The sequence below is a fragment of the Peromyscus maniculatus genome, chromosome 9 (assembly GCF_049852395.1).
Source record: "Peromyscus maniculatus bairdii isolate BWxNUB_F1_BW_parent chromosome 9, HU_Pman_BW_mat_3.1, whole genome shotgun sequence".
Lineage (NCBI taxonomy): Eukaryota > Metazoa > Chordata > Mammalia > Rodentia > Cricetidae > Peromyscus > Peromyscus maniculatus.
The window spans coordinates 60,441,332-60,467,344 of NC_134860.1; the positions used below are offsets into that span (position 1 = coordinate 60,441,332).

The 26,013-nt window shown below is 42.5% G+C and overlaps 1 protein-coding gene across 1 annotated transcript in view; it reads right to left on the reverse strand.

Annotated features, from left to right (window-relative positions):
• Nucleotides 1–26,013, reverse strand: part of LOC102902817 (guanylate cyclase soluble subunit beta-2-like) — a 69,262-nt gene that overhangs the window by 16,679 nt on the left and 26,570 nt on the right. The window contains exons 3-9 of the mRNA XM_076545151.1: nucleotides 22,192–22,352; nucleotides 17,960–18,059; nucleotides 16,914–17,110; nucleotides 14,982–15,090; nucleotides 13,486–13,589; nucleotides 11,747–11,963; nucleotides 1,207–1,527 (exon numbers count right to left, since the gene is read on the reverse strand). Of these exons, the coding sequence (XP_076401266.1) occupies nucleotides 1,207–1,527; nucleotides 11,747–11,963; nucleotides 13,486–13,589; nucleotides 14,982–15,090; nucleotides 16,914–17,110; nucleotides 17,960–18,059; nucleotides 22,192–22,352 (1,209 nt within the window). The remainder of the gene's footprint in view (nucleotides 1–1,206; nucleotides 1,528–11,746; nucleotides 11,964–13,485; nucleotides 13,590–14,981; nucleotides 15,091–16,913; nucleotides 17,111–17,959; nucleotides 18,060–22,191; nucleotides 22,353–26,013) is intronic.

Below are 26,013 nucleotides of genomic sequence, written 5' to 3' on the forward strand. Positions count from 1 at the left end.
ATCTTCCTCTATTGCTCCCTGACTCACTGCCTGGAAACAAGGTCTCTGACTGAATTAGAAGCTCCCCATTTCAGCTAGGCTGGCTGGCCAGCAAGCTCCTGCATCTACCAGGCTCCGCCTCCTCCAACCCCAATGCTGGGGTTCTAGTCCATGCAGCCATACCCAGCTTTTTAATAAGTTTCTCTCATTGTATCAGGCTTCCGCATGGTCATGTACTGCTTTTATATGGCGGAAATGGGGATTTGAACTCAGGTCTTTATGTTTGCAGAGCAAGTGCTCTTACCTATTGAACCGTATTCCCAACTCTCTATTCCATCTGGAAATAAATCACAACATGTTTTTATGCTGGCAGCTTCAGAGCCCTCACCATTTACCCTCAGGATAAAGTCTTGCTGGTTGCCCCTCACCCAGCCTCAGCCCAGGCCTGGCTCATTACCTGCTGTGTGATCAGCTCCCGGTCTTCCTTCACCCCATCACATAGCTGGCCTACGTTAAACTAGTCATGCCACTTCTACTGCAAGGAAAATGAACTTGAGAGTAGGGAGATGCCTAAGAGGGCAAGATGGCTTACTGTGTGAGCACAAGGGCCCGGGTTCAAATCCCCAACACCCACATAAAAAGCCAAGTACAGCGGTCCGAAAGCCTAAATGTGGTGAAGGGAAGATACTGGAACATTTCTGAGGCTTGCTGCCCTCTGGCACAGCTCTAGTATCAGTGAGAAGCCATGTCTCAAAGGAATAAGACAGAAAGGAGTAGAAAGGCACAGCTGTCTCTGACCTCTGTGTGTGTACAGGCACACGCACCAACACACACACATATCTATACAACACACAAGCACACACATACACACACACATACACACACACACACAAGTACATAAAACCAGTGAATTCTCACTGTCTAAAAAACAACAATTTCATTTTCTATAAGAACCCAGAAACATCACTACACCCCCAGAACCTCCTTGTCCATGTCCTGCTCTGAAAACAATCCACACCCCACTCTTGTATTTTTTTTTATTATCTTCAGTATAGGGAAAGAAATGAAGGGGACGTGGGTTAACCACTTAGCCCAAGGTGATGCCATTTCTAAATGATAAAGCCATAAAACAAGCCCAGATCTGCCTAGGTTCGAAGTCCACATCCTTTAGCATGAGCACTATCCTCCCCATACTCCAAGGTCGCTGTCAAAGGAAGGGCACCTTACCAGCTGCCACCTTTTTGCCCTCCTTGAGCTGGTTGGCCACGTGTTCAGGCAGCATGGCATACAGCAAGGTCTCCGTCTTCTTCTTCTCGATGGCCAAGTGCTTGGAGAGGATACGCAACTCCTCCTTCTTCTCCTCCAGCTGGCGGGACAGCTCCATCTCTGCCAGCCTTTGCTGGTTGAGGAGGATGAGATCCCTGGTGGTATCATGGGGGGCGATGTCAGAAAGATGCATCTTGCTCTCTTCGAGCTCTTGCAGGCTGCAGAGCTTTGGAGAACACATGAAGATCATGCACTCCAGAGAGTCCATCCAGATCATCTGGCCTGCCCATCACAGAGAGGAGTGTGACAATGAAACCACATGGAATCGCATGGAACAAGAGGCAAGCAGCACCCATACCTACCACATGTCCTTTAGCCTCTGCACAGCCTGCTCCCTCCTTCTCAGCCATGTGTCGTGAAACTCATCTGTACCTCTGTCTCTGCTCACTCATAAGCCACTCTGTGCATAGCAGCTCTTCCTGTGACTGTGGTTCTGAGCTCGAGGTGCCAACACCAGCTGCTCTGTCTTCTCTCTGCCTTGCTCTTCTACTGTCTTAGATGTCAAGCTAACCTTCCCTCTGGAAATCTTGCTTCCCGAGGCTTCTTTCTACCACTGATTTCTCTCTGGACTTGCCCTACTTAACTGAAGGTTTTCTTTGCTCTGTGTCTACCCTCTCCCCTTTTCTCACTTTCGTAAATGTTGCATTGTGTAAAACTTAAGTTCAGGCTCTCTCTCTCTCTCTCTCTCTCTCTCTCTCTCTCTCTCTCTCTCTCTGTGTGTGTTTCTTTAAAAATTTTTATTTGTATGTAGGTATGTGTGTTTATGTTCCCAATTTGAGTGTGGCTGTGTCAGATGCCCTAGAACTAGAGCTACAGACAGTTATAGACCATCTGATGTGGGTACTGGGATCTGAACTTGGGTCCTCTACAAGATCAAGTGGTCTTAACCACTGGGTCATCCCTTCAGCCCCTTTCTCTCTTTCTCTCTTTCTTTCTTTCTTCCTTTCTTTCTTTCTCTCTTTCTTTCTTTATTCATTCATTCATGTTTGATATCAGAATATGTATCACTCTGTAGCCTAGGCTGGTCTTGCTCTCATAGCCATCCCCCTGTCTCAACCTCCCAAGTGCTGGTATTATACGTATGAGCCACCACACCTGTCTGGGTTTTCTGTTTTAACATTATCCAGTTGTGTCCTATACCACAGTGACAAAAAAAAAAAAAAAAAAAAAACCACTGTGTCTCATGAGAAATCTTGCTTCCCAGACTCAAATTGTGTATTTCTTTAAGAATAGATATGATTCTTAATGCATCATAAAAGCAGTGCCCATTCATTATAGTAAAAGAAAAAGCATAAGAGAATAGTGAACATCATCTATAACAATCATATTGCAGATACACATTGACTTTTAATATTCTCTATTACTCAAATTCTAAGCACAAGAGAATAGTGGAAATCATCTAAAATAATAATACTTCAGATACATAATGACTCTTAATATTCTGTACTACCCAAAGAGGAACTATCCGGTATCTATTTGCAATCTGAATTTTTCACACAAAATATACTTTCCTGCAGTATTTCCTGCAGTATATACAGCACAACTTTTGTTGACTACACTGGTTGTGGTGTCTTATTTAAATTATAAGCCAGCATTGATTATATCATGTCTAGTGAATCTTTCTATAAACAATACTGCCGTGAACAAGCTTGACACCTCTTTATGCATACCTGTGGGTGTTTTGTTAAAGGATACACTCCTGTGGATGGTATTGCTTAGACAAAAATATGCTGTTTCTTAAAGCTCTTGATACTCATTTCCCAATCGCCCTCCGTGATGATGCGGCCACTATGGTGGTTGTTTCCCCTGCTCCCCATTAGATGCTTGTTTACAGATGTCTACCATCTCTACAAGTGACCTCCATCATGGATTCTTTTGTCACGTAAGTATTAAGTACCAAGTATTGACCTGGCACACTGCTTTAGGCATCAGAATACGTGGTGACTTGAACTGACAAAATTCTTGCCCTCAGGGATTTTAGTTATACCATTTCTCAGTTCCTCACACCTTCCTTACCAGTTCCCCAGTAAGAATGGTAACAATTATCTTGAATATTCTCTTGTAACACCTAGTAACCATGTCCTGCTTTATTATGTTGTGAGTTTGTCCTGATTGTCACCCCCGCACTCCTGCCTAAGCTACTCTGACACCTAACCTCTCCCACCTGCACCCCAGCAATGGCCATGACCTGCCTGCCAGACTCCATTTCTCTAAACCAGGATCCATTCTTTGACGCTTATAGTCTGGGATTCAGATCTCAAGCAGTATCCACAAGAGACCTTTTAAAGTGTTTCCAACTTCATGGCAGAGTTCAGGTCTTCATCTGGACAACTATGTCTCTTACCACTACACTTTATGATTAACTCAAGCTTTCAGAGCATCCTTTTCTGTGGCTTTTCCTCAGATCAATTTGTATATATGTTCAACAATATATATATAATTAGTCTAACAGGCAGCTCAAGGTGCCCCTCACACGTACAAAAATGTGCTCATACTGGATTGAAGACCTAAGCACAAGAGTAAAAGTATAAAACTCTTAGAAGAAAACAGAGGGAAATGGATTTGGTTGTGTCAGTGATTTTGTGACTGTGACACCTAAACACAGCCAGAAAGAGAAATCTAGATGAATTAGACTACACTAAAATTTTAAATGTCTGTGCACCAAAGAACACAAACAATAAACCGGGGGCAACCCATAGGACGAGAGAACGTGTTTGTAAATCATCTGTCGAATAAGGAGTTAATAACTAGAATATGTAAAGAACTAGCTCTCTCTCACACACAGGAAAATATGGACAAAGGACTTGAATAAACATTTTACCAAATACACAAAGAAATGGACTAGAAGTGATGGTATTGGCATACTCCTGTAACCCAGAATTTGAAAAGAAGAGGCAGGAGGATCATCATGGTTTTAGAGATCTTATCTTAAAAAGAAAGAGAGAAAGAAAGGAAAGAAGAAAGGAAGTTAGGGAAATACTTAAAGTCACCAATTATTAGAGAAATACAAATAAATCAAAACCACAAGAGACTTTGCAGTCATTAAGATGGCTGTTATTTTTAAACATATAGAATGTAATAAGTATTTGTGGGTATGTGGAAAAATTGAAATCCTTGTGCCTTATTAGTAGGAAGGTAAAATATTGTAGCAACTTTAAAAAATGTTAAAGTTTCTATTAAAAAACTCAATTAAAATATTAAAAAATCAATTCTTTGATCTACTGCAGCCTGCCTGTAAGAGTCCCTCTTCCCACATCACCTCTATTCCTGAGGCCTCCATCTCTTGGTATCAATCCTGTCCCCTTAGTTCTTTCCACAGCCTGTTTCAGCCTTTCCTCTTAGCCACCAACCTGCAGAAACACAATCTACCAGGGACCCCATAGCCACCACATCTGCCTGGGATTCAGAAAGGGCAAAAGCAACCAAAGACTGGAATGCCCCCACAACAAAGACACAACCAGATATCGACACCAAGAAACACCTCAAAATATAACAACTCCAGATGCCTAGATCCCTGCACAAAACCACAAACAACCAAGACACTATGCCTCTGTCAGAAGCCAGGAACCCTACTGCAATAGGCTCTGAGAGATGCAACATAGCTGAAGCACAAGCCAGGAACTTCAAAACAGGGATTATGAAACCATGTTCAAGGGCCTTAACTAGGAAATAAATAAATCCCTCATTGAAGTCTGTGAAAACACAAACGAAGAGGGGAATGAAAACAATTCAAGACATGAAAGTAGAATTTGACAAAGAAATAGAATCACTAAAGAAAACTCAATTGAAATAAAACTGGAATGAAAAACTTCAGATGTCAAACAAAAGCCTCAGAGGTAAGCCTCACCAACAGAGTGCAAGACGTGAAAGAGGATACCTTGGGTATTAAGGACAAGGTAGAATAATGGGCAGCTCAGCCAAAGAGAATGTTAAATGTAAGAACATCCAGGCACAAATCATCCAGGAAAGCTGGCACGTTATGAAAAGACCAAATCTATGAATAACAGACTAGCATGGGGAGAGGAAAGAAAATAAGTCCAGGTCAAAGGCACAGGAAATACCTTAAACAAAGTCATAGAAGAAAATTTCCCCAATCTAAAGGAAGAGGTGCCTATCGATGTGTAAGAAGTGAACACCAAATAGACAGAACAAGAAAAAAATTTCCCATAACACATTATAATTAAAGCATTAAAAATGTATAAAAGAGATAAAGAATATTAAAAACTGGGAAAACACTAAGTAACATATAAAGGCAGGTTCATTAAAATAAAACTTCTCAGTGGAGACTCTGAAAACCACTAGGGACTGTTCTACAAACTCTGAGAGACCACAGATGGCAGCCCAGACTTCTATACCTAGAAAATCTATTGGTATCAGTAGACAGATAAAGAAAAACATTCTACAATAAAGCCAAATTTATATAATTTCTATCTATAAACTCATAGTATTAGTGCCTACATCAAAAAAGGAAAGATCTCACATTGCTAACTTAGTGACATGCAAGAAAGCTCTAAAACAAGAAGAACAGCACACAAACAGTAGATGAAAATATGTGTGTGTGAAAACCCATATTCAGGGGTGAAGCCAATGGAAAAGAGACAAATAAAAAGCACAAAGAACGAAATAAAGAGTTGGCTCTTTGAGAATATCAACAAGACTGACAAAACCTTAGACAAACTAACTAGAAGACAGAGAAAGATGGTCCAAATTAATAAAACTAGATACAAAAGGAGGAGATAATAATAAACACTAGGGAAATTCAGAGAAGCATAATGACATACTTTAAAAATCTGTACTCCACCTGGAAATGGGTGATTTTTTTTATTCCTGTGACCTATCAAAGTCAAAACAAGATCAAATAAGCAATTTAAACAGACTCACAAGCCCAGTGAAAGAAAAGTAGCAATTACAAGTCTCCCAATAACAACCAAAGCACAGGGCTTGGATGGGTTCAGTATAGAATTCTATCAGACTATCAAAGAAGAGTTAATACCAATACCCCTCCAATTATTCCACAAAATAGAAACTAAAGGAACATTTCTTAATTCATTTTACAAGGTCACTAGTACCTGAAGGCAAATCCTCACAAAGAGCCAACATAAATTATGGTCTAATTTCCCTTAAGAATATAGATACAAAAATTCTTAATAAAACACTTGTAAACCAAATCCATAAACATATCAAAAAGGTTATCCATCATGATCGAGTTGGTTTCATCCCAGAAATGCAGGGATGGTTCAACATGCACAAATCAATAAATACAACCCACCATATAACAGACTGAAAGGCAAAAATCACATTATAATTTGAGTCAACACAGAAAAGGCCTTTGACAAAATCCAGCATCCCTTCATGATAAAAGTCCTGGAGAGACTAAGGATACAAGGGACATACCTCAACATAATAAAGGCAGTTTACAGCAAGTCCACAACCAACATCAACCTAAATTGAGAGAAACTCAAAGCATTTCCACTAAAATCAGGAACAAATTAAGGTTGTCCACTCTTACCATACATATTTAATATAGTACTTGAAGTCTTAGCCAGAGCAATAATACTTAAAGAGATCAAAGGTATACAAACAGGAAAGGAAGTAGTCAAAGTATCTTTATTTGCAGATTATATAATTTTACATATAAAAATACCCTAAAGATTCCACAAGAAAACTTCTACAGTTGACAAACACTTTTAGCAAATTAGAAGGATTCAAAATTAACACACACAAAATTCAGTAGCCTTCCTATGTACAAATGATGGACAGACTGAGAAAAAAATCAAGGAAGTAGTACCTTTCTTTTTTTTCTTTTTTTTTTCTTCTTTTTTCATAATAGCCTCAAAAATATATTGGGATAACTCTAACTAAACAAGTGAAAGACTTGTATAATACAAACTTTAAGACATTGGACAAAGAACTTAAAGAAGATACCAGAAGCTAGAAAGATCTCCCATGCTAATGGACTGGCAGGACTAATATTGTTAAAATGGCCATCATACCAAAACTAATCTACAGATTCAGTGCAATCCACATCAAAATTCCAACACAATTCTTCACAGAAATTATAAAATAGTTCTCAACTTCATATAGAAACATGCCCCCCCACAAAAAATCCAGGATAACTAAAACAATACTGAATAATAAAATAACTGCTGGAGGTATCACCACCCCAGAGTTCAAGTTGTACTACAGATCTGAAATAATAAAAACAGCTTGGTATTGGCATAAAAGTAGACATGTTAATCAATTGAATCAAATTGAAGGGCACCATATATCTAAGGGCACCTGATTTGTTTTTTAAACAAAGAAGCAAAATAAGTAAATAAGTAAACACTGGAAGAAAGTACAGTATCTTCAACAAATGGTGCTGGTCAAACTGGATGATGTTTGCAGAAGAATGGAAGTAGATCCATGTCTATCACCTCAAACAAAACTGAACTCCAAATAGATCAAGGACCTTAACGTAAAACCAGATACCCTGAATCTGATAGATGAGAAAGTGGGGGATAGGTTTGAAGTCATTGGAACAAGAAAGACTTTCTGAATAGCACATCACTAGCACAGACACTAAGACCAACAATTAATAAATAGGACCCCATGAAGCTGAAAAGCTTTTGTATATCAAAGCACAGTATAATTTGGGCAAAGCAGTAACCTATGCAATGGGAAAAGATCGTTACTAGTTATACATCTGATAGAGAGTTCATATCTAAAGTATAAAACTGAACATCAAAAAACAAATAACCCAATTTAAAAATGGGGTACAGAACTAAACAGAGAATTCTCAAAGGATAAAACACAAATGACTGAGAAATACTTACAGAAATGTTCAACCTTCTTAGCCATCAGGAAGATGCAAAATAACACTACTTTGGGTTTTCACCTTACCCCAGTCAGAATGGTCAAGATAAAAAAAAAAAAAAAAAAGACAATACATGCTGGTAAAGATGTGGTGAAAGCAGAACACTTACTCATGCTAGTGGGAGTGAAAACTAGTACAGTGACTATGGAAACCAGTATGTCCGTTCCTCAGGAAACTGAGATTTTATCTACCTCAAGATCCAGCTATGCCACTCTTGGGCATATAACTAAGGGATTCTACAGCCTACTACAGAGATACTTGTTTATTCATGTTCATTGCTGTTCTTTCTTAATACCCAGAAATTGGAAACAGACTAGATGTCTGGCAACTGATGAATGAACAGTAAAAATGTAGTACATTTATACAACACACTATTATTCAATTGTTAAGAAAAAATGAAATCATGAAATTGTCAGATAAATGGATGGAGCTAGAAAATGAGAAACTACAATAGGAGGATTAAATAGGGGTGGGAATAGGAGAGAATAGTAAAGGAAGAAATATGGAGAGGGACAGGTAACACTAAAGGACATTTGAAAAAACATATGAAAACTTCCAACTGTAGAACTTTCTGAATATATACATATATAAAAGGAATCTAAATAGAATCACCAAATATTAGCCAAGACAATATCCCAACTAGACTTTGAATGACACCCAGTAAAACCTCCAATACCAGGATTGGATCTTGTTGAGATGTATTGCCAAGGCTATTGGCTACTTTTCACAACCTGAGGGTAAGGCCCTATGGCTAAAGAAAACACATGTGTCATCGAACATGGAGACATCAAGCTGATGTCTAACTAGAAGCTTCACCCCTAGTGACTAGCATTCATGGTACTGAAGGGTACTCCTCATGATACAGAAGGACTAAGGCAAATCATCAATATCTTCCAGCTACAAACTTTGCAACCTCCAACAGTGACCTGCCTCCAAGATATATATATTTGTGTGTAATAGTGGCACAAATGTTATGGGAGTAACCAACTACTGTGATTGGACTTAAGGCCCACTCCATGAGAAGGAACCACATCTGACACTGATAAATTGGCCAAGAACCTGAGAATAGCTAGGTCATGGGCATAGGGGGAAACCTAATACTATTTTTCTGCTAAAGAAAAAAAGACCAAAAAAAAATGACTTCTAATGATATACCACTATACCCATAGATCAGTACCTCACTCAACCCACATCAAGAGAAGCTTCTTCGTGTAGCAGGTGGGAAACTAGTGCAGAAACAGACAATGTGCAGAGAATAAGAGACTTTAGATCACTCAGTTTTAAATTAGATGTCTTCATTAAATCCATCCCCTCAGTGCTCAGGGGAAATAAAGAAGATGAGGCAGGAATATTTTAAGATCAGAGGGGATAGACAACACAAAGGAACAGTGTCTTCCAGACACCACAGGACTGATGCACATATGAACTCAGAGACTGGAAGCATGCATAGAACCTGCACAGGTTCAAGCCAGATGGGGACCCAGTGCTGAGAAGGGGAAGCGGACATGATCTCCTACCCCTAACCAAGAAGTTATCTACAATTGATACATGCTTGTAGCACAAATCTTAAATGGTCTTATTAATAAAATCAAACCTGAAGCCAGGTATTGGTGTGAATGCTGGAAGGTCAGAGAAGCAGAACAAGCCACAGCTACCTCATCTTGCCAATTCCTCAGCTAATCCTGTTTCTTCAGACTGGAAACCTCTGAGTCCTCATCTGAATGCATTTCAGCTGACTGCTGCTAAAAGCCTAAAAGCTTAACCAATTACCAGTTCCTGGTTTTCACGCCTTATATAAATATCTTTCTGCTTTCTGCCATTACTTCCTTGGATTAAAGGCTCACTTCCTGGGATTATCACCATACCTGGCTGTTTCCAGGGTGGCTTTTAAACTCACAGAGATCCAGATGGATCTCTGCCTCCCCAGTTCTAGGATTAAAGATGTGTGTGCCACCATTTTCTGGCCTCTATATCTAGTGACTGTTCTGTTCTCTAATCCCAGATGAGTTTATTAGGATGCACAATATTTTGGGGAACACAATACCACCATACATGCTGGTAAAGGAAAAATTAGTTTTTTTCAATGAAGTCTTACTGGTTTTATTGACTACAGTTTAGGATAGGATCCATCTAGGAATAAGTGGCCAACACAAAGCAAACTCAGTGGTACTTTGTAGATTTTTTTTTGTCTCATTTTGCTTTGTTTGGGCATTTTTTTGTCTTATTGTTTTTTGCTTGCTTATTTTTATTTCTGGTGTGTGTGTGTGTGTGTGTGTGTGTGTGTGTGTGTGTGTGTGTGTGTGTGTTCTCTGTATCTTTTTTTCCTTTTTTGTTTCTATATTTTATTTTAAGATTTATTTATTTATTATGTATACAGTATTCTGTCTGCATGTGTGCCTGCAGGCCAGAAGAGGGCACCAGATCTCATTACAGATGGTTGTGAGCCACCATATGGTTGCTGGGAATTGAACTCAGGACCTCTGGAAGAGTAGTTGGTGCTCTTAACCTCTGAGCCATTTCTCCAGGCCCTTGTTTCTATATTTTAAAGAAAGAGAACATGAAGTTGTCTGGGTAGGAGGAGGGGGGATCTGAGAGCAATTGGGGGAAAAGAAAAAGATGGTCAAAATACATTGTATAGAAAAATTTATCAATAAAAAAATCAATTTACCATATGACCTATCAAGTTCACATCTGTATATACATATGCTCAAAAGAACTAAAATCCAGGACACAAGGAGATGGATATTTGGGCCCTATGGTCACAGAGAGTCACAACAGCCAAAGGAATTAAGCCAAGTCTTTCATGGATGAGTGGCTAGACACAATAAAGCAATGGAATATTGTCCAACCAAAGAGAGAAGGAAATGAGCCAGCCCCAGAGGAACAAGTCCTGTAAGACTTCTCTTCCCTTACTCAGCACCTAGAACAGCCACGAAGTTAGAAAGCTGGTAGAAGCCAGAGGGGAGAAAAGAGGAACAGGGAGCTATTTAATAGGCAGAGGATTTGAGTTCTGCAGATGTTTAAAGTGTTCTGAACATGGATAGGGTGATGTGTGTACCAACTGTGAGCATTCTTAATACGAATCTCCTGTAGTGCAGATTAAAATATGGAAAAACTTCTATTATAATCGAAGCAAAATCAAAATGTATTCTCTACCAGTAGGTTGGATGAGTTTGTTGCTTTAGAAAGGATAGACATTAAGTTAATATATTATCTCTCATGTAACAGAGCAGAATTTTGTAACTATAGAATTTATAATTACAACTGCATATTTTAGTGTACAGTATAACCATATCATATAGTGTTGGAATATATAATATGTGCATTTCCATACAGTATGTTTATGTATATATATATATACTTATCATATAGTCCTTTTATGTTTAAACCAGAAATAATTGAAAATATAAAATGTTATTTACTGATCAGACCAAGTAGAAATATCAGAAAATAAAAAACAAACAAACAAAACAAAAAAAATCCTTGTTCTCAACGTAGTCCCTTCCCTGGCTTGGGGGAAGTTGAAAAGCTGTCTTCCCATTCTTGCTGCTCTAACAGGCAGAAGAGAACGGCATGGCCTCTTACCCCGGAGTTTGAGTGTTGGCTGGCTCTTCCATGCTCTGGGCATCATTTCTCTTCGTGCCTTCAGGACAAATTGGCTGTTAATGAACTTGCAGATGCTGGAGATGCTGAAGGTAACTTGAGGGTGGATGAGGGAGAAATATTCATCTATTCCAAACTTCTGGGTTAGGAGTCCAGGGATGTACTTCTGAATATTCACTCCAGCTTGCTTGACCCTTAGCTATCCACAGAGGACACATGTCAGTCTAGGAATCAGAAAACAACTCGCACCGTTGGCTTTCCCTTAGTTATGACATTTGGGTTTGGCTTTGTGACTCACTGGGGAAGAGGGTCAGTAATGGAATAAGCATAATGAAGCTATCATTTTCTTAAATAGTCAAATCTGCAGCTGATGTTGGAAGAGGAATGAAACAGCATGGGGCTGCTCAGAATCAGATTCTGACTGCCCAGAGGCATTAAGGCTCTCAACAAAGCCAATAGTTCTTCATTCCATGCTAGATCTCCTCATCCCCTGCACAGCTCCTGGCTCCTTCATAAATTAGCAAAATTCTGGACTTGTCACCAGCTCATCCTGGGACCAGGATGGGACAATATTTCTCTGCTGTCTCCAGAGAATGCACAAAAGGAGCATGAAAAGGGACCTTGACATCACACATCCAATACCAGCACAGTGTCTGGAAGCCTTTACTAGTCATAAGATCACAGGTAAGCTACGGAAATCAATGTTATGTATCATTCAGTTTCTATTAGTCTATAACAGAAGCTGAAAGGGAAGGGAGTATTTAGAGCAGATTGGATTGAAAACAATGGCATGAGTAATAATAATGTGGCATTGGAAGAATGTTGGCATTCACTAGCTTATAATTCTGTTTCCCACCTATGGTGTTTTATTTTATTTTTTGTTTGTTTTTTGTTTTTAACTGTCATGGTACCATCACTTTTCTATGGGAAGATACTATCCTCATGTGTGTACATGTCACAGAATTCATGCTGAGCAGTCAGCTGCCAGGCGACATGCATATGAATCCCAATAAACACTAGAGGAAATCCAAATGGCTGACTAGTTTAACACATATGTTTGACTAAATTCATCTTGCCTACATACCCTTTCAATGAATAAAAAAAAAATCAACTCACTTCACATGTCTGTATCATCTATATCTACACCTGGTTTTGTTTTGAGGTGTTACCTCTTGCTTTGCAGCCTAGGCTGACCTTGAACTTAACCCTTGCCTCAGCCTCCTGGGTGCTGTAGTTATAGATGTGTGCCATCATACCCAAGCTTCAGTTGAAGGATACTTTATCCTTGGAAATTGATAGCAGTCCATTTAAATGGCCATGCTCACAGCCCCAACAGAACAGAGCGGGAAGTGAAGCATGATGGGAGATTGAGAGTCACCAGCAGGTGGCAGGTCACTTTTAGAGCTACGGCTACCGGGTGCATTTTGATGCCTCTTTCTGGAGTGAATTTTAAAGTCTTCCTCCAGCCTTTCTTTCTGACCATAAACCTCCCCATTTATTCACTGGTTCAACTTCCTTGCTATATTTACCTGAATAAGACCATGCATTTCGGAAGAGTCTACAACATGAAATGAAATCAGTAGACCCTCCAGGGCAAAGTCTAGCCTCTTAAACCCTGTGAACTCGGGGATCTAAAGTCCTTAGAGGACATGACAGTGAATTGAGCTCCCGTCCCTGACTTAGCCCCCAAGCCCAAGCTTCTGAGAGGAAGGGACTCTTACTGCTTCATCAAAAACAAGGTGGAAAGGAAAAGCATTGCAGAACACCTCCCCTTCGATCCACAGTCTCTCCGGATAGACAGGCTGGAAGGCATCCCTGAAGGGCCCTAGACACAGAGAGAGAGAAAGCTCTAGTGAGAGGCCCCGGTGGAGGCACTTGGACAGGGTTAGAATCTTAAGTGTGTCAGGAGCGAAGTGTGATTCCCACTTCTCAGCCCAGGCTCCCTCAGCATCTCCAGATGGCCACAGCAATTATCTCCCAAATTAAAACAAACAGAAAATTTGCGACCAGGTTGAGAAGCCCTCCTGCCCCCTGCCAAGTTTCTGCCCGCTGCTGAAGAGTTAGTCTCGGGGCCAATTGAGTATGTCTCACCATGAAAACAGAGCTGGCATTGAAATGGTGACAAGCAGACAATGAGCCAGGAGAGGAGTGAGTGTGTGCCCGGGCCGGCAGCAGGGACGTTTGCCATAGAGCTTTGTAGACTGACAGTTGAGGGTGGCACGTGAAAATTTAACCAACAGTCCTATTTGGCAGGGGGTGCAGATTCTCAATGGAGCCTTTTTGATATGAAAATCTCCTAGACAAAGGATGTCAACTGTGTTTGCCACAGCTTGAAGGACTCAGAATGCAGCTCTTTGAGCCCTGCAGACCCTCTCCCAGATGTCTGTCATTTGACCTACCAGGCCATGACAAGGAGCATCTAGCTCCCTTCTTCCACTGGGTCAGAGCTCTGATACTGACTTGAATGTCAGGTGCCGGGTGTCAGTCTAGCTCAGTGCCCCAAGACCCAGTGTGTTGAGCTTATCATCTTTACTTTGTGAATGGAAAGCTGGACTGCATTGTCCCATGTCGCAGCTCCTCAGAGAGAGACAGAAATGTGCTTTCTTGATTCTTGCCCTCTGTTCTTCATTCTGCTGGCTGGCTGTGGTTAGCCACAGATTCCCAGTCCAGAAACACACCCCAATTAATAAGGCCTGGGTCCAGAAGAGATGCAGAATTTACTATGCCCAGGACATCTGTGCCCAGCCGCCTCTTCATAGGCACCTCCTGGGATGAGCACAAGTCAGTGGCTTTCCTGATCACAAAGATGATGGTGTCTTCATGCTGCCCAGCACAAACAAAGGAGCTACTATATGGCAAGTTAGAAGCTGATTTTAAAAGTTAAAAACCGCCCGGCGGTGGTGGCCCACACATTCAATCCCAGCACTTGGGAGGCAGAGCCAGGCGGATCTCTGTGAGCTCAAGGCCAGCCTGGGCTACCAAGTGAGTTCCAGGAAAGGCACAAAGCTACACAGAGAAACCCTGTCTCGAAAAACAAAACAAAACAAACAAAACAAAACAAAAAGTTAAAAACCATAGTTGCTAAATCCAAGCTCCAAAGGAATCAAGGCCTCAAAATTATAGAGGACTTTGCCCCATTTGTGTACGGGACTCTTGCCCTGCAAACCAGACAGTTGTTCTTATCTAAGAGCTGGATCCAGGAGAACAGCACACTCACCTTTTCCAAACACGACTGATGCCTTCGCATCCCTGTGAGATTTCTCCTCAGGGCCAACAGAGATGCTCAAATATTTCTCCTTCATCGTACAGACCGTTGTCTTGAGAGCCTGCAGAGGGCAGGGAGGGGAGGAAGCCCAGGCACCTGGTCACAGGACTGGGGATGAAAAAGCCCTGCTTGCTGCTGCTGGGCCCATCTTTGTGTACCGAAGAGTGTTGGTGGGCAGAGGGACAGCGTGAGGGCTTGGAAGATCAGTTCTATCAGGAGCCTGGAGCTCCAAGGTGTACTTGCTAGTTAATCCTCCAGCCCTTACTCTATCAGAGGAAGAAAGATATTTTTACAAGATCTCCAGGGAATGCTTAGAGGCTCATGAGTTCCTTAGCGTAGCTCTGAGACTATGTCCCAGGGTTAAATACAAAATGTGGCAAAAGCAGGTTACAAAGGTGCTCACCAGAGTCTCCCTTTACAGTAGCAACTGAAGATACACAGCAGTGGGATAGTTAACCATGCCAAGACACATTTCCCAGAGAAGACGTTCACACACAGAATCGGCAGCCTCTTGAGACGGGAGATGACTCTTCCTAGGGTAATAAGTGCATGGCTCTTGGGGGCCCATGAGCTGATCACACAGCACACACACAGCCCTCCCTAGATCGATGAGTCACTCTCAGATTGGGCCAAGGGGGTATGCAGAGGGCTCCTTACTTGTTCAGGCTGCTGACATGTTTAAAAACGACCAGGCCCAATAAAGATAATCTCAGCGGCCATCCAGTTCTCACCGTAAGATCTACTAGGCCAGCGGCATGTCGGTGCTCCTCTCATGGAGCCTCCCCGAATGGTAGGAGCTCTTTCTCATGTTTCCCTGGTAAACCTGTGTTCGTTCTGCCCACCCCTTATCCCAGTTCCCTTCTTGGATGTGAGACAACAAACTCCGAAGCTACTGGCTCATTGGTGACTGTCATTTATCTGAGACCCCAGCACCTGAGGCAAACTCACCAAGAATCGAGAACGTCTCCATCACTTTCAACGAACCCACAGCACTCTTCCTGAGGTTGAATCCTCTCCAGTGAGTGGACCCTGACAGCTTTGCATGCTATCCAATGTAACCCTGGGCTGTAAAACGTGACCTCGGGCTCCAGGAGTCATACTCCTATCTGTGTGCTTGAACAGGCTACGTGGATTCAGAAAGATTTCAACCTAACACACGTGGCCTCTAAGCTGGCAGTGATCACCTTATGTGCTGTGGACGAGGTGGTCAATGATAGGCTCTTGACTACACGCTGGACCCGTCACTGGTCCCACCTGCTAAGTGGGCACTGAGGACCTGACAGGTCCACTCATCTCAAGAGGACTGCGAAAGAAGATAGCAAATTCCAACTTCAAGTCCTTTATCTTAGGTTGTTGTTGAGGTTTTAAGAGAGACTTCTTGTTCTTCATCTCAGACTGGCCTCAAACTCATAGCAATTCTCCTACTCCAGCATCCCAAGTGCCTTATAGGTATGAACTATACCTATACCCAGCTTTGGCATTTCTATATGTGAACATTTTACAGGCTGAGGTACGTACTAGAAAGTCTGCATTAAGTTAACCTTGGCTTTGTGATTCTCAGCTAGAAGGGATTTTTCTCTCCCACCTCTAGTCATGGGACCTGGGCAATGCTTGGAAACAATTAGATTGCCACAACTAAGTGGTAGCATTTTAGTCACATTGGATGGACAAAGGTCTGTGATGTGGCGAAGGATCCTACAAAGTGCAGCCCATCACAGCCCAGAATAATCTGGTCCACAGTGTCAAGAAAGCCAGGCCTGGGAGAGCTTGCCTAGAATTCCACTGTTCAAGGCCCGCTTATTTGTGTTGTTCGCATAGACCGTTCCAGGACAAGTAGCCATCCTGGGGAAGCTATGCTCTCTGAAGACACGGCAAGCGCAGTACCTCTTGGTCTGTGTGGATGTCCTCACTGTTGTGCGGCCTGTTGGCCTCTGCCCTTTTCGTCTGTCTGCGAGCCTTCTGTACAACCAGAAACACGACATGCTCCTTCTTCCCTGTCCTCTCCACCTCTTCGTTCATGTCAAGGATGCTCATGGTCACATCAGTGTCAAAGAAGTCCTTGGCCACAGCTTCGATGATGCCTGCAGCAGAACGACACCTATGGGTGAGGAATGGCAAGAGGAAGCACACCACCAAGCATCACTGACATATCCACATGCACAACTTTGTGAGTTTTCTTCAGTTCACTACGCCCATGTCACTCAGGCCTCAAGGCAGACATCCTATGATGACTCAAGGGGAAGATTATTCAGGGATTTAAGTTCTGAGAATCTGAATACTAAATATGTCCCTGTCCTTATGATTTCTACCTCAATGTTTGTTCATGCTTTTCTTCCACGAAGACATATAACTCATTAGACAAACTGTAAATGGAAGCAAAATTCCACTGGAAATGCATTAAAGCTCATGGGTTCAAAACTATTGTTCTGGGAATCCATCTAGGGGTAAAATATAAAATATGAAGAAAGCAAACGTGAAGTTTCCCACTGCATTATATACATTAGCAAAGGATCACAACAACCACAAATGCAGCCATGGGGCAGTTAAGGGGAGTGTGGCATGAAATAGCCACCTGCCCATACAGGGCTTTAGGGCAGGAGATGGACCTCCGTGGAGGAGAATGTATACTAAGAATGCAGGAGGCGTTGGGTTCAAAGCAAAAGACTAAGTACCAAGACTGTTCTACAATGCTGAATTCTTTTAAAGTCAATAGATACAAACATCTCCACAGAATCATCATAGCTCTGCAAACAACTGTGTAGAGTGTTAAAGATCATGTCTTCTACTATGTTCTGGAAATTACTCTAAAAATCTCCAGATCCTTACGATCACGACAGAGAAGCCGGTCACCATAGGAGGTGAAGTGCTCTCCTCACAGCAGGTGTATGGCCACCCTAGAGAGTTCTGGGATGGGCTGATCCATGTCCTACCTGGTACAATGTGGCAGAGGCCACTTCTGTCTGAGTAGTAATGGAGAAGCATTGCCCCGTCAGCTCCTCCCTCAACTCGAAAGGACGGTGCGTTCATTTCCTGATGAACAGAAACAGCACATTTCTCCAATATTGAAAACACGTTGTTTATATTATGGTTTTTATAGGCTCATAACGTATTTTTATTTTTCTGGGTTAACATAAAAAACAATGAGTTTAACCACAGCATCTTTATACATACATACATATATATATATAGACTGGCCCTGCACCCCCTCCAGCTGGCTCCCTTTTTTCCTCATTTATACCCTTTGGTTTAATTATCACATGTATTCCATCACTTCTACCTCCCATCTCCCTTAAGATCTCTTGTTCCTCTCATGATCCCCTTTCTATTCTGTGATGCTAACACGCATACACATTAATATATATATATATACATACATGTACATGCATATATAATTTAAAATATTTGTTACTTATTTTTATTTTACGTGTATGAGTGTTTTGCCTGTGTGTGTGTGTGTGTGTGTGTGTGTGTGTGTGTGTGTGTGTGTGTGTGTACCACATGTGTGCCTGGTGGCTGTGAAGGCCAGAGAGGGTATTGGATTCTCTGGAACTGGAGTTACAGATGGTTGTGAGCTGCCATGTAAGTGCAGGGAAGTGAGCCCAGGTTCTCTGAAAGAGCAGTAATCTTCCTTAATCACTGTGACATCATTCCAGCCCCTCCTTGTAAATTTTATGTTTGAGATAGGGTCTCAATGTGTAACCAAGGTTGGTCTAGAATTCACTATGTAGTCCAGGCTGACCTCAAACTCACAGAAATCTGTCCACTTGTTGCCTCTTGAATGCTAGATTAAAGGAGCATACTGCTACACATGGTCTGAATATGAATACTTTTAAATCCAGGTCTGCATATGGGAGAAAACACTGAGTCTGTCTTATTTCATTTAACACAATCATTTCCAGTTGCATTCATTTTCCTGAAAATGATATGACTTTATTTTTCTATATAGCTGCAAAAATACTCAATTGTGTGTATGTACCATATTTTCTTTGTCTATCAATTAGGTTTTAGACTGGTCCCATGGCTTGGCTGTTTGCACAGTGCAGCAATAAACATGGATATGTAAATATTTCTCTAGATGACTTAGAGCCCTTGGGTATATGCCCAAGAATGGTATAGCTGTGTCATAAACTACGATTTTCAAAGTGGTGTGAAGCAATAGTATGTACCCATTAGCCCACACAGAACTACAATAGAATGTATCCTTTACTATACACATAGAACTACAATAGTATTTCTCTACAATAGTATATATATATATATATATATATATATATATATATATATATATATATATATATATATATAACTATTCCATTTGGTAACTGGGCCTCACCCAGAGAAGTTAAAATGAGATTAATGAGAGAACCATTGCTAAGCCTCCATGACCCTTAGCACTACACCATGCTGCTTCTATATACCCCAAGGGTTATCTGTCACCATACTTGGCCTGTGACCAAGCCACATGAGCACTTTCACTGGGGAAGATTAGCGGCTCAGAGACCTCACAACTGGAAACAATCAACCCCTTTTTGTTCTGAAGGCTGGTTCCACTTGAAAACTAGAACCCTCAAGAACATACTTTAGACTAAGCCACTTGGCGGGGACATGATCCAACTTTTGAGATTTCTGCAGTCTGTGTAGTGTGTTCCAGATTCTCAGCTTTTGTGAGCTGTCACCCATGCTGGGGAGAACTTTGGTGATGCAGCTGTCTGTGAGTCATTTCATCTCCTGTAAGTGACCCCTCACCTATATTCCTGTAAGCCACCCCAATAAAACTCATTGGTTCACCAGTTGGACTTGGGTGGTATCCGTGCTTTGGTCTGTCACGGGCTCCCAATCTGGGCTAAGTAGACATGTGTTGCCTCTCCCCAGGAAAGGTCTTGTTGCACAACAACAGTGTATGTTATGTTGGTGTGAATCTATGTTTCCATCTCTGTGTGTGTATTATGTGTGGCGTACGTATGTATGTGCACATACATGTTGGGTGGTAGAGGGGTAGGGTCTAACTATCCGCACCCTACTGGGTCTACTTGGGTGAAGAAATTTGACCGCAGCTGCCGTGTAAGCTCTTATGATGCTGGAACTGTCTGTGCTGAACAGAGAGAAGGAAGTTCAAGGAGAAGTGATTGTTTATAAAACCTTTTCTGGGTCCACTCCAGTGTTACGGCCCTTTATTATGCCTCTTTCAATCCACACATCACAGTAAGGAGGGTTATTTGCTTCCTATTTTTGTCTGTGTCAAATGCCTTTGTAAAAAGTGCTTCATTCATGGTGGGTACTCAATAACTATTCAGGAGCTGCCAGGATAACTCCATGGGAAAAACTCTTACTGTGAAAGTGTGAAGACCTGAGTTCAAATCCCTAAAATCCACTTAAAGCCAGGTGTTGTCGTGTGTATAGTAATCCCAGGACTCCTACGGCAACATGAGAGGACAAGACAGGATAATCCAGGTCCAGCTAGCCTGGTCTACCCAGCAGCAAACCATGAGAAGCTTTGTGTCAAACAAGATGGGAAGTGGGAACTGACACCTGAGGTCATCCTCTGATTTCCACATGGCCACACTCCTTCCTATACACACACACACACACACACACACACACACACACACACACACAAACACATACACATACCACACATACACAAACACACACATACACACCACACACACACATAAACGCACACATACACACCACACACATAAATGCACACATACCACATACACACAAACACACATACACACCACATACATACATAAACACACCACACACACATAAACAAACACACATACACATACCACACATACCAAATACATCAGATACACATACAAACCACACAAACACACATACACACACCATATACAAACCACACAAACACACATACATACACAAACACATATACATCTGACACACAAACACACATACACTTACCCCACACACACAATGCTTTCATATTATCTTGATCTGGAAGATGGAAAAAGCATGTTCCCCTTTGCCATAATAGTTAACAAGCACAGTCCCATCTTATCTTCATGACCACCCTCCTGAAGTGCTTATGAACACAAGATATATAAATAATGAAGAAAGCTCTTGGTCACATACATACATAAAGGGACATAAAAATAAACTGTTTGAATCAACTAAGCAGGGCTCGTAGGGGCTCACAGAGACTGAAGTGACAGTCACGGATCCTGTATGGGTCTGAGCTAGGTCCTCTGCAAATACGTTATGGTTGTGCAGCTTAGTGTTCTTGTGGGACTCCTAAGAGTGGAAGTGGGGGTGTCTCACACTCTTTTGCCTGCTCCTGGGACCCTCTTCCTCCTACTGGGTTGCCTGGCTGAGCCTTGATATGAGGATTTGTGCCCAGTCTCATTGTAACTTGTTATGCCATGCTCAGTGGATGTCATTGGAAGGCCTCCTCTTTTTTGAGGGGAAATGGAGGAGGAATGAATCTGGGTGAGAGAGGGGGCGATGAGGGGGAGAATTGGGAGGAGTGGAGGGAGGGGAAACTGTGGTCAGGATGTAATGTATGAGAGAAGAATAAACAAATAAAATAAAAACAAACTGCTTTATTGTGTGCTTTATGTGAGTTAATAAGCTATTATTTATGCTATGGATGAATACCACACCTTTACAATAAAGCATTTTGATGTTTAAAAAGAAAATCTAGGCATTTGAATTTTCAATCAGCTCTACCAAGAACACCAGCAAGGCATGAACTCCAGAAAGACGTATCCCAGTTGGGAATTTAAGTTTCCTAACACCCCAATGGGTTAATCAGTGTTGGATGGCTCCCAGTTCTGGCTCTTGGCCCTGCCAAGCTTCGCCTAATCTGGTTGCATATGCTATTATCAGCTCAACCCCGGCCAAGAGACCTGAAGAGGTATTTGAAAATCCACCCCAACCTGTTTTTCAGCCCTTGTTCCCATCTCAGATTCATTCTGAGTCTGCATTCAACCTTGAGAAGTACACACCCGCCCCCACACACCCCCCCAAACCACCACAAGGCTAGAACTCTGACTTTTGTCAACCATTTATAAAGGAAGCCAGTGGGTATATACCCTCCTTTTTTCCTCTAAGAGAGCTACTGGGCCCACTGATGCCAGAGGCCATGGATTGTACAGCTCCCCTCAGGACCACCAAGACAAAGCCCAGATGGACTTACCTGGTAGGACAGTGCCAGGTAACTGTGGAGGGCATCTAGGTTTTCAATAAACTCTGTGAGACTCCCTCCCAGGGTCCGCAGCATCCTGTCGTAGCCAGACATCTTACAGAACTTGAAGAAGTATTCGCCAAAGAGCTTCAGAATGGCTTCCATGGATACGTCTGTGGGATACACCCCCCCCCCAGTCAGATCCCTAGGAGGTGCGGTTATCCCTTGGGGAGTCTTTATTCATAGCCAAAGTGCTCAAACCCTGCTGCTGTGATACAGACTGTCTGATCCTGCACCTTCTTCATCAACCACAGGTCAGGAATCACCTCAGTGTCACAAGGCACCATTAAAAAAAAAAAAAAAAAAAAAAAATGCCGGGAGCAGTCCTGGTTAACCACGAATCCCTCCAAAGCTCACTCAGTCTTTTCTCTAACCTATAGGACAGATCCTGTGCCCAGATCCAGGTTAACTCAGGGCAGGGTAGAGGGCAGCCCCTCCGGTCTCTCCCACCACCTTGCGCACCTTCAAACAACAGCCTGCTGGGGAATCGAAGGCTGACTCTGAGAACTGACTAACACTGAAATGCAAAATGATTTTACCCAAAATTCACCTGAAAGATGAGAGCAAACACCTGTGACATCGATGCCCTTCTCTCTCAGCTTCACCAGGTCTCAGTTTCCCTTCAGGGTTGTTTTCATGTGAAATTCTCCATAATGATCTTCCTGCCAGTCTCCAGGCTACCCTGACCTTGCTCTCCCTGTGTGTTGCATTCTGTCTTTCTAACTATCAGGGAATTCTTATGGGCAGTAACCAAGTCCTGCTTGTTTTTTTAGCTAGATACAAAGTAAGTGATGATGAATCCCGGAGGTAGAGCTATAATACAAGGTGGGGTATGGCCCATGTCTCCCCATTTCCCATGTGAATGATGGGACAGGGAGTGTTTCCAAGTGTAGTCTGGAGTTCCTACAATATTCAATAATCAATTATTCTTCTCAGAGCATGCTAGGATCTTGGACACAGATGATCCTGTTGTCCAAGGAGAAACTGGGAGCGAGCCAGAGGCCAGATTTGCTGCCATGTCTCTGACTGAATTCCATGTCCTCTGTGCCATATCCCACAGCCAAACAAGGTGAAGGCTTCTCTCACTATCATTGTGGACACAGGACATAGACTTCACTGCTGTGGCCAGTCTGAAGCTCCCGGAGACCATTCTCTTACTTGGGGTAGAGTTCTGACTCCTGGTGGGGCTGAAGAAAGTCCCTGGGATTCCTAGCAGAGTCACAGTTCCTGACGGCATCCTCTAAAGACTGCTTTTCCCAGTGGACCTGGACATCACAGTGAGAAGCTCTCTGTCCTGCCCAACGACTCAACACAGAGTACTGCAGAGCGGCGGGCATGCAAAGTGGTCCTTATTCCCAAGACTCTGCTCCTTTAAGATGGTCAGAACATCGAGGCCTTAGGGTACAAGCCTGTACATAGCAAGAAGATATTCAGAGGTGGAGGCAGGAGGATCACAAACTTTTGACATGCCTGGGCTACAGAGTCCATTTAAGGCTAGGCTAGACCCTAGTGAGACCCTGTCTCAAAGTGAAAAATAAAAAGAAGGATGGAGCTATAACTCAGTGGTAAGGGGTCGTTTTTTAAAGTCACACACACATGAGCCCCTAGACTCAGTCCTTAATAATTTGCATATATGAGTACACACACACACACACACACACACACACACACACACACACACACACACCACAATAACAGATTCCTTATAGCTCTCTGTCAACAGCCAGACCTCTGGGAAGATAATTCTTATGGAATCTGAGCTCGCACAGATAAATCAAACATAGTTTGCCAAAACTACTAGCCAGGTCTTCTGAGTCTAGACAATGGTCCGGATGGAAGGATAAGAGAAAGCCATGGCCTGTGTGAATTGCCTCTTTTGTCCCTCTTAGCTGAAAAAAGGTTTGTCTATGCCAGAACCCAGGAGCCACCTGCTCAATCCTAAGGGAACTGAAATCCATTCTATTCAGGTCTTTCCCAGCCCATGCAGACAGGTGTGGGACTGTCGCTTAAAAACTCTCCCCCACCCTTCCTGCTGCATGAATCCAGCTCATTCAAGCCAAGATGAAACAGCTGCAGCCTGGAGCTCTATGCAGGTGCATCCTGTTACCTGCCAGGAAACAGGAAGGGCTCCCTTCTCCCGGGGGAACTGTCTGTTTGGCTTGAGTTAAAGCTGAAAACCTGGGGGAAGGGGAACCCAAGGTATTGGCTGGTTGGGCCCCAGCTGTTTGGTCTCTGGGTGCCCAGCCCCGTCAACAGAAAAGGACCCCCATTGGAGGCTAATTTCCTTAAACCACAACCTGGGCTTGGGGGAGGGAGTTGCCATCTGGGCTGGCCTTGAGCTGCTTCTGGGACTCTCAGTGCAGAATGCCTGCCCTGACAGGGGACAAAGGCCTCTTTTTAAAGTCAACAGCTGCCACACTTTTTTATTCAGTTTCACCTCTGTGAATTCAGGATTTTGAGAGCCCTCTGCTTCCCAGGAGACCATGGAGGTATGGAAAATGGGAAGGAAGGGGGAAGAGAGCCCAAAACATAAGTGGACTTTAAAATGTTATTTGGTAGTGTGAAGAAAAGTCTCTAGGATGTGAACTTTTGCATCTTTTGTCCTTGAGAGGGAAATAAAAAGGGAGGTATCTCTCTGTTTATCTGTACAAAATTAAACACCAGCAGTATAAACCAGGGTCTTTGAGACTGGTTACTAAGGGACCTTGGTGGGAATGGGGTAGGGAGAAAAGTTTGAAAGGTCAGGGGTTAGCACTTATCAGAACTCTGTGAAGAGTTCCAGCATTATGAATCATGTTACAGATGCATGGGCTTATGTTAAGTAAGACAATGGTAGAGGAGAGCTCTGAGACAGAAAACCAAACGCAGTTAACATTCAGGAAATAACCTCAGCTGTTCAGGGAACTGAAGCAGGAGAACCACCAGTTCAGGGCTTGAATGAACTATAAAGCCAGTTCAAAGCCACCCTAGGCAACTTAATGAGACCTTGTCACAAAATAAAAGATAGAGGGCTGGGGACATGACTCAATAATAGAGCACTTGCCTACCAAGTGAGATGATCTAGATTCAATCCCTAATACAAGAAGAGAAAGCCCTCTCTGTCTCTGTCTCTGTCTCTGTCTCTGTCTCTGTCTCTGTCTCTGTCTCTGTCTCTCTCTCTCTCTCTCTCACATACACACACACACACACAGAGAGAGGGGGGGAGAGAGAGGTGGACATACACAAAGAAAGAAACAAAGAAGTCATCAGAGTAATATTTCAACAGAAAAATTTGGATAACAAAATTATTTAGAAAAAAAATTTCACCTGTCTGGGCAAAGAGATGGTTCTGTGATTAAGAGCATGTTCTGATTTGCAGGCAAATGGATGGAACTAGAAAAAATCATCCTGAGTGAGGTAACCCAAGCCCAGAAAGACAGTCATGGTATGTACTCACTCATAAGTGGATTCTAGATATAAAATAAAGAACAATCAGACCACAACCCATAGAACCATAGAGGCTATATATATAGCATGGAAGTCCCTAGGACGACTGTGGCTTATAATAAATTTCGGTTTTACTCAATTATTGAAAAAAAAATAGCCAAATGAATGGAAACACATGAACTATGAACCAAAGGCTGAGGGGCCCCCAGATGGATCAGGCCCTCTGAATAGGTGAGACAGTTGATTGGCCTGATCAGTTTGGGAGGCAACTAGGCAGTGGGACCAAGTCCTGTGCTCATTGCATGAGTTGGCTGTTTGAAACCTGGAGCTTATGCAGGGACACTTGGC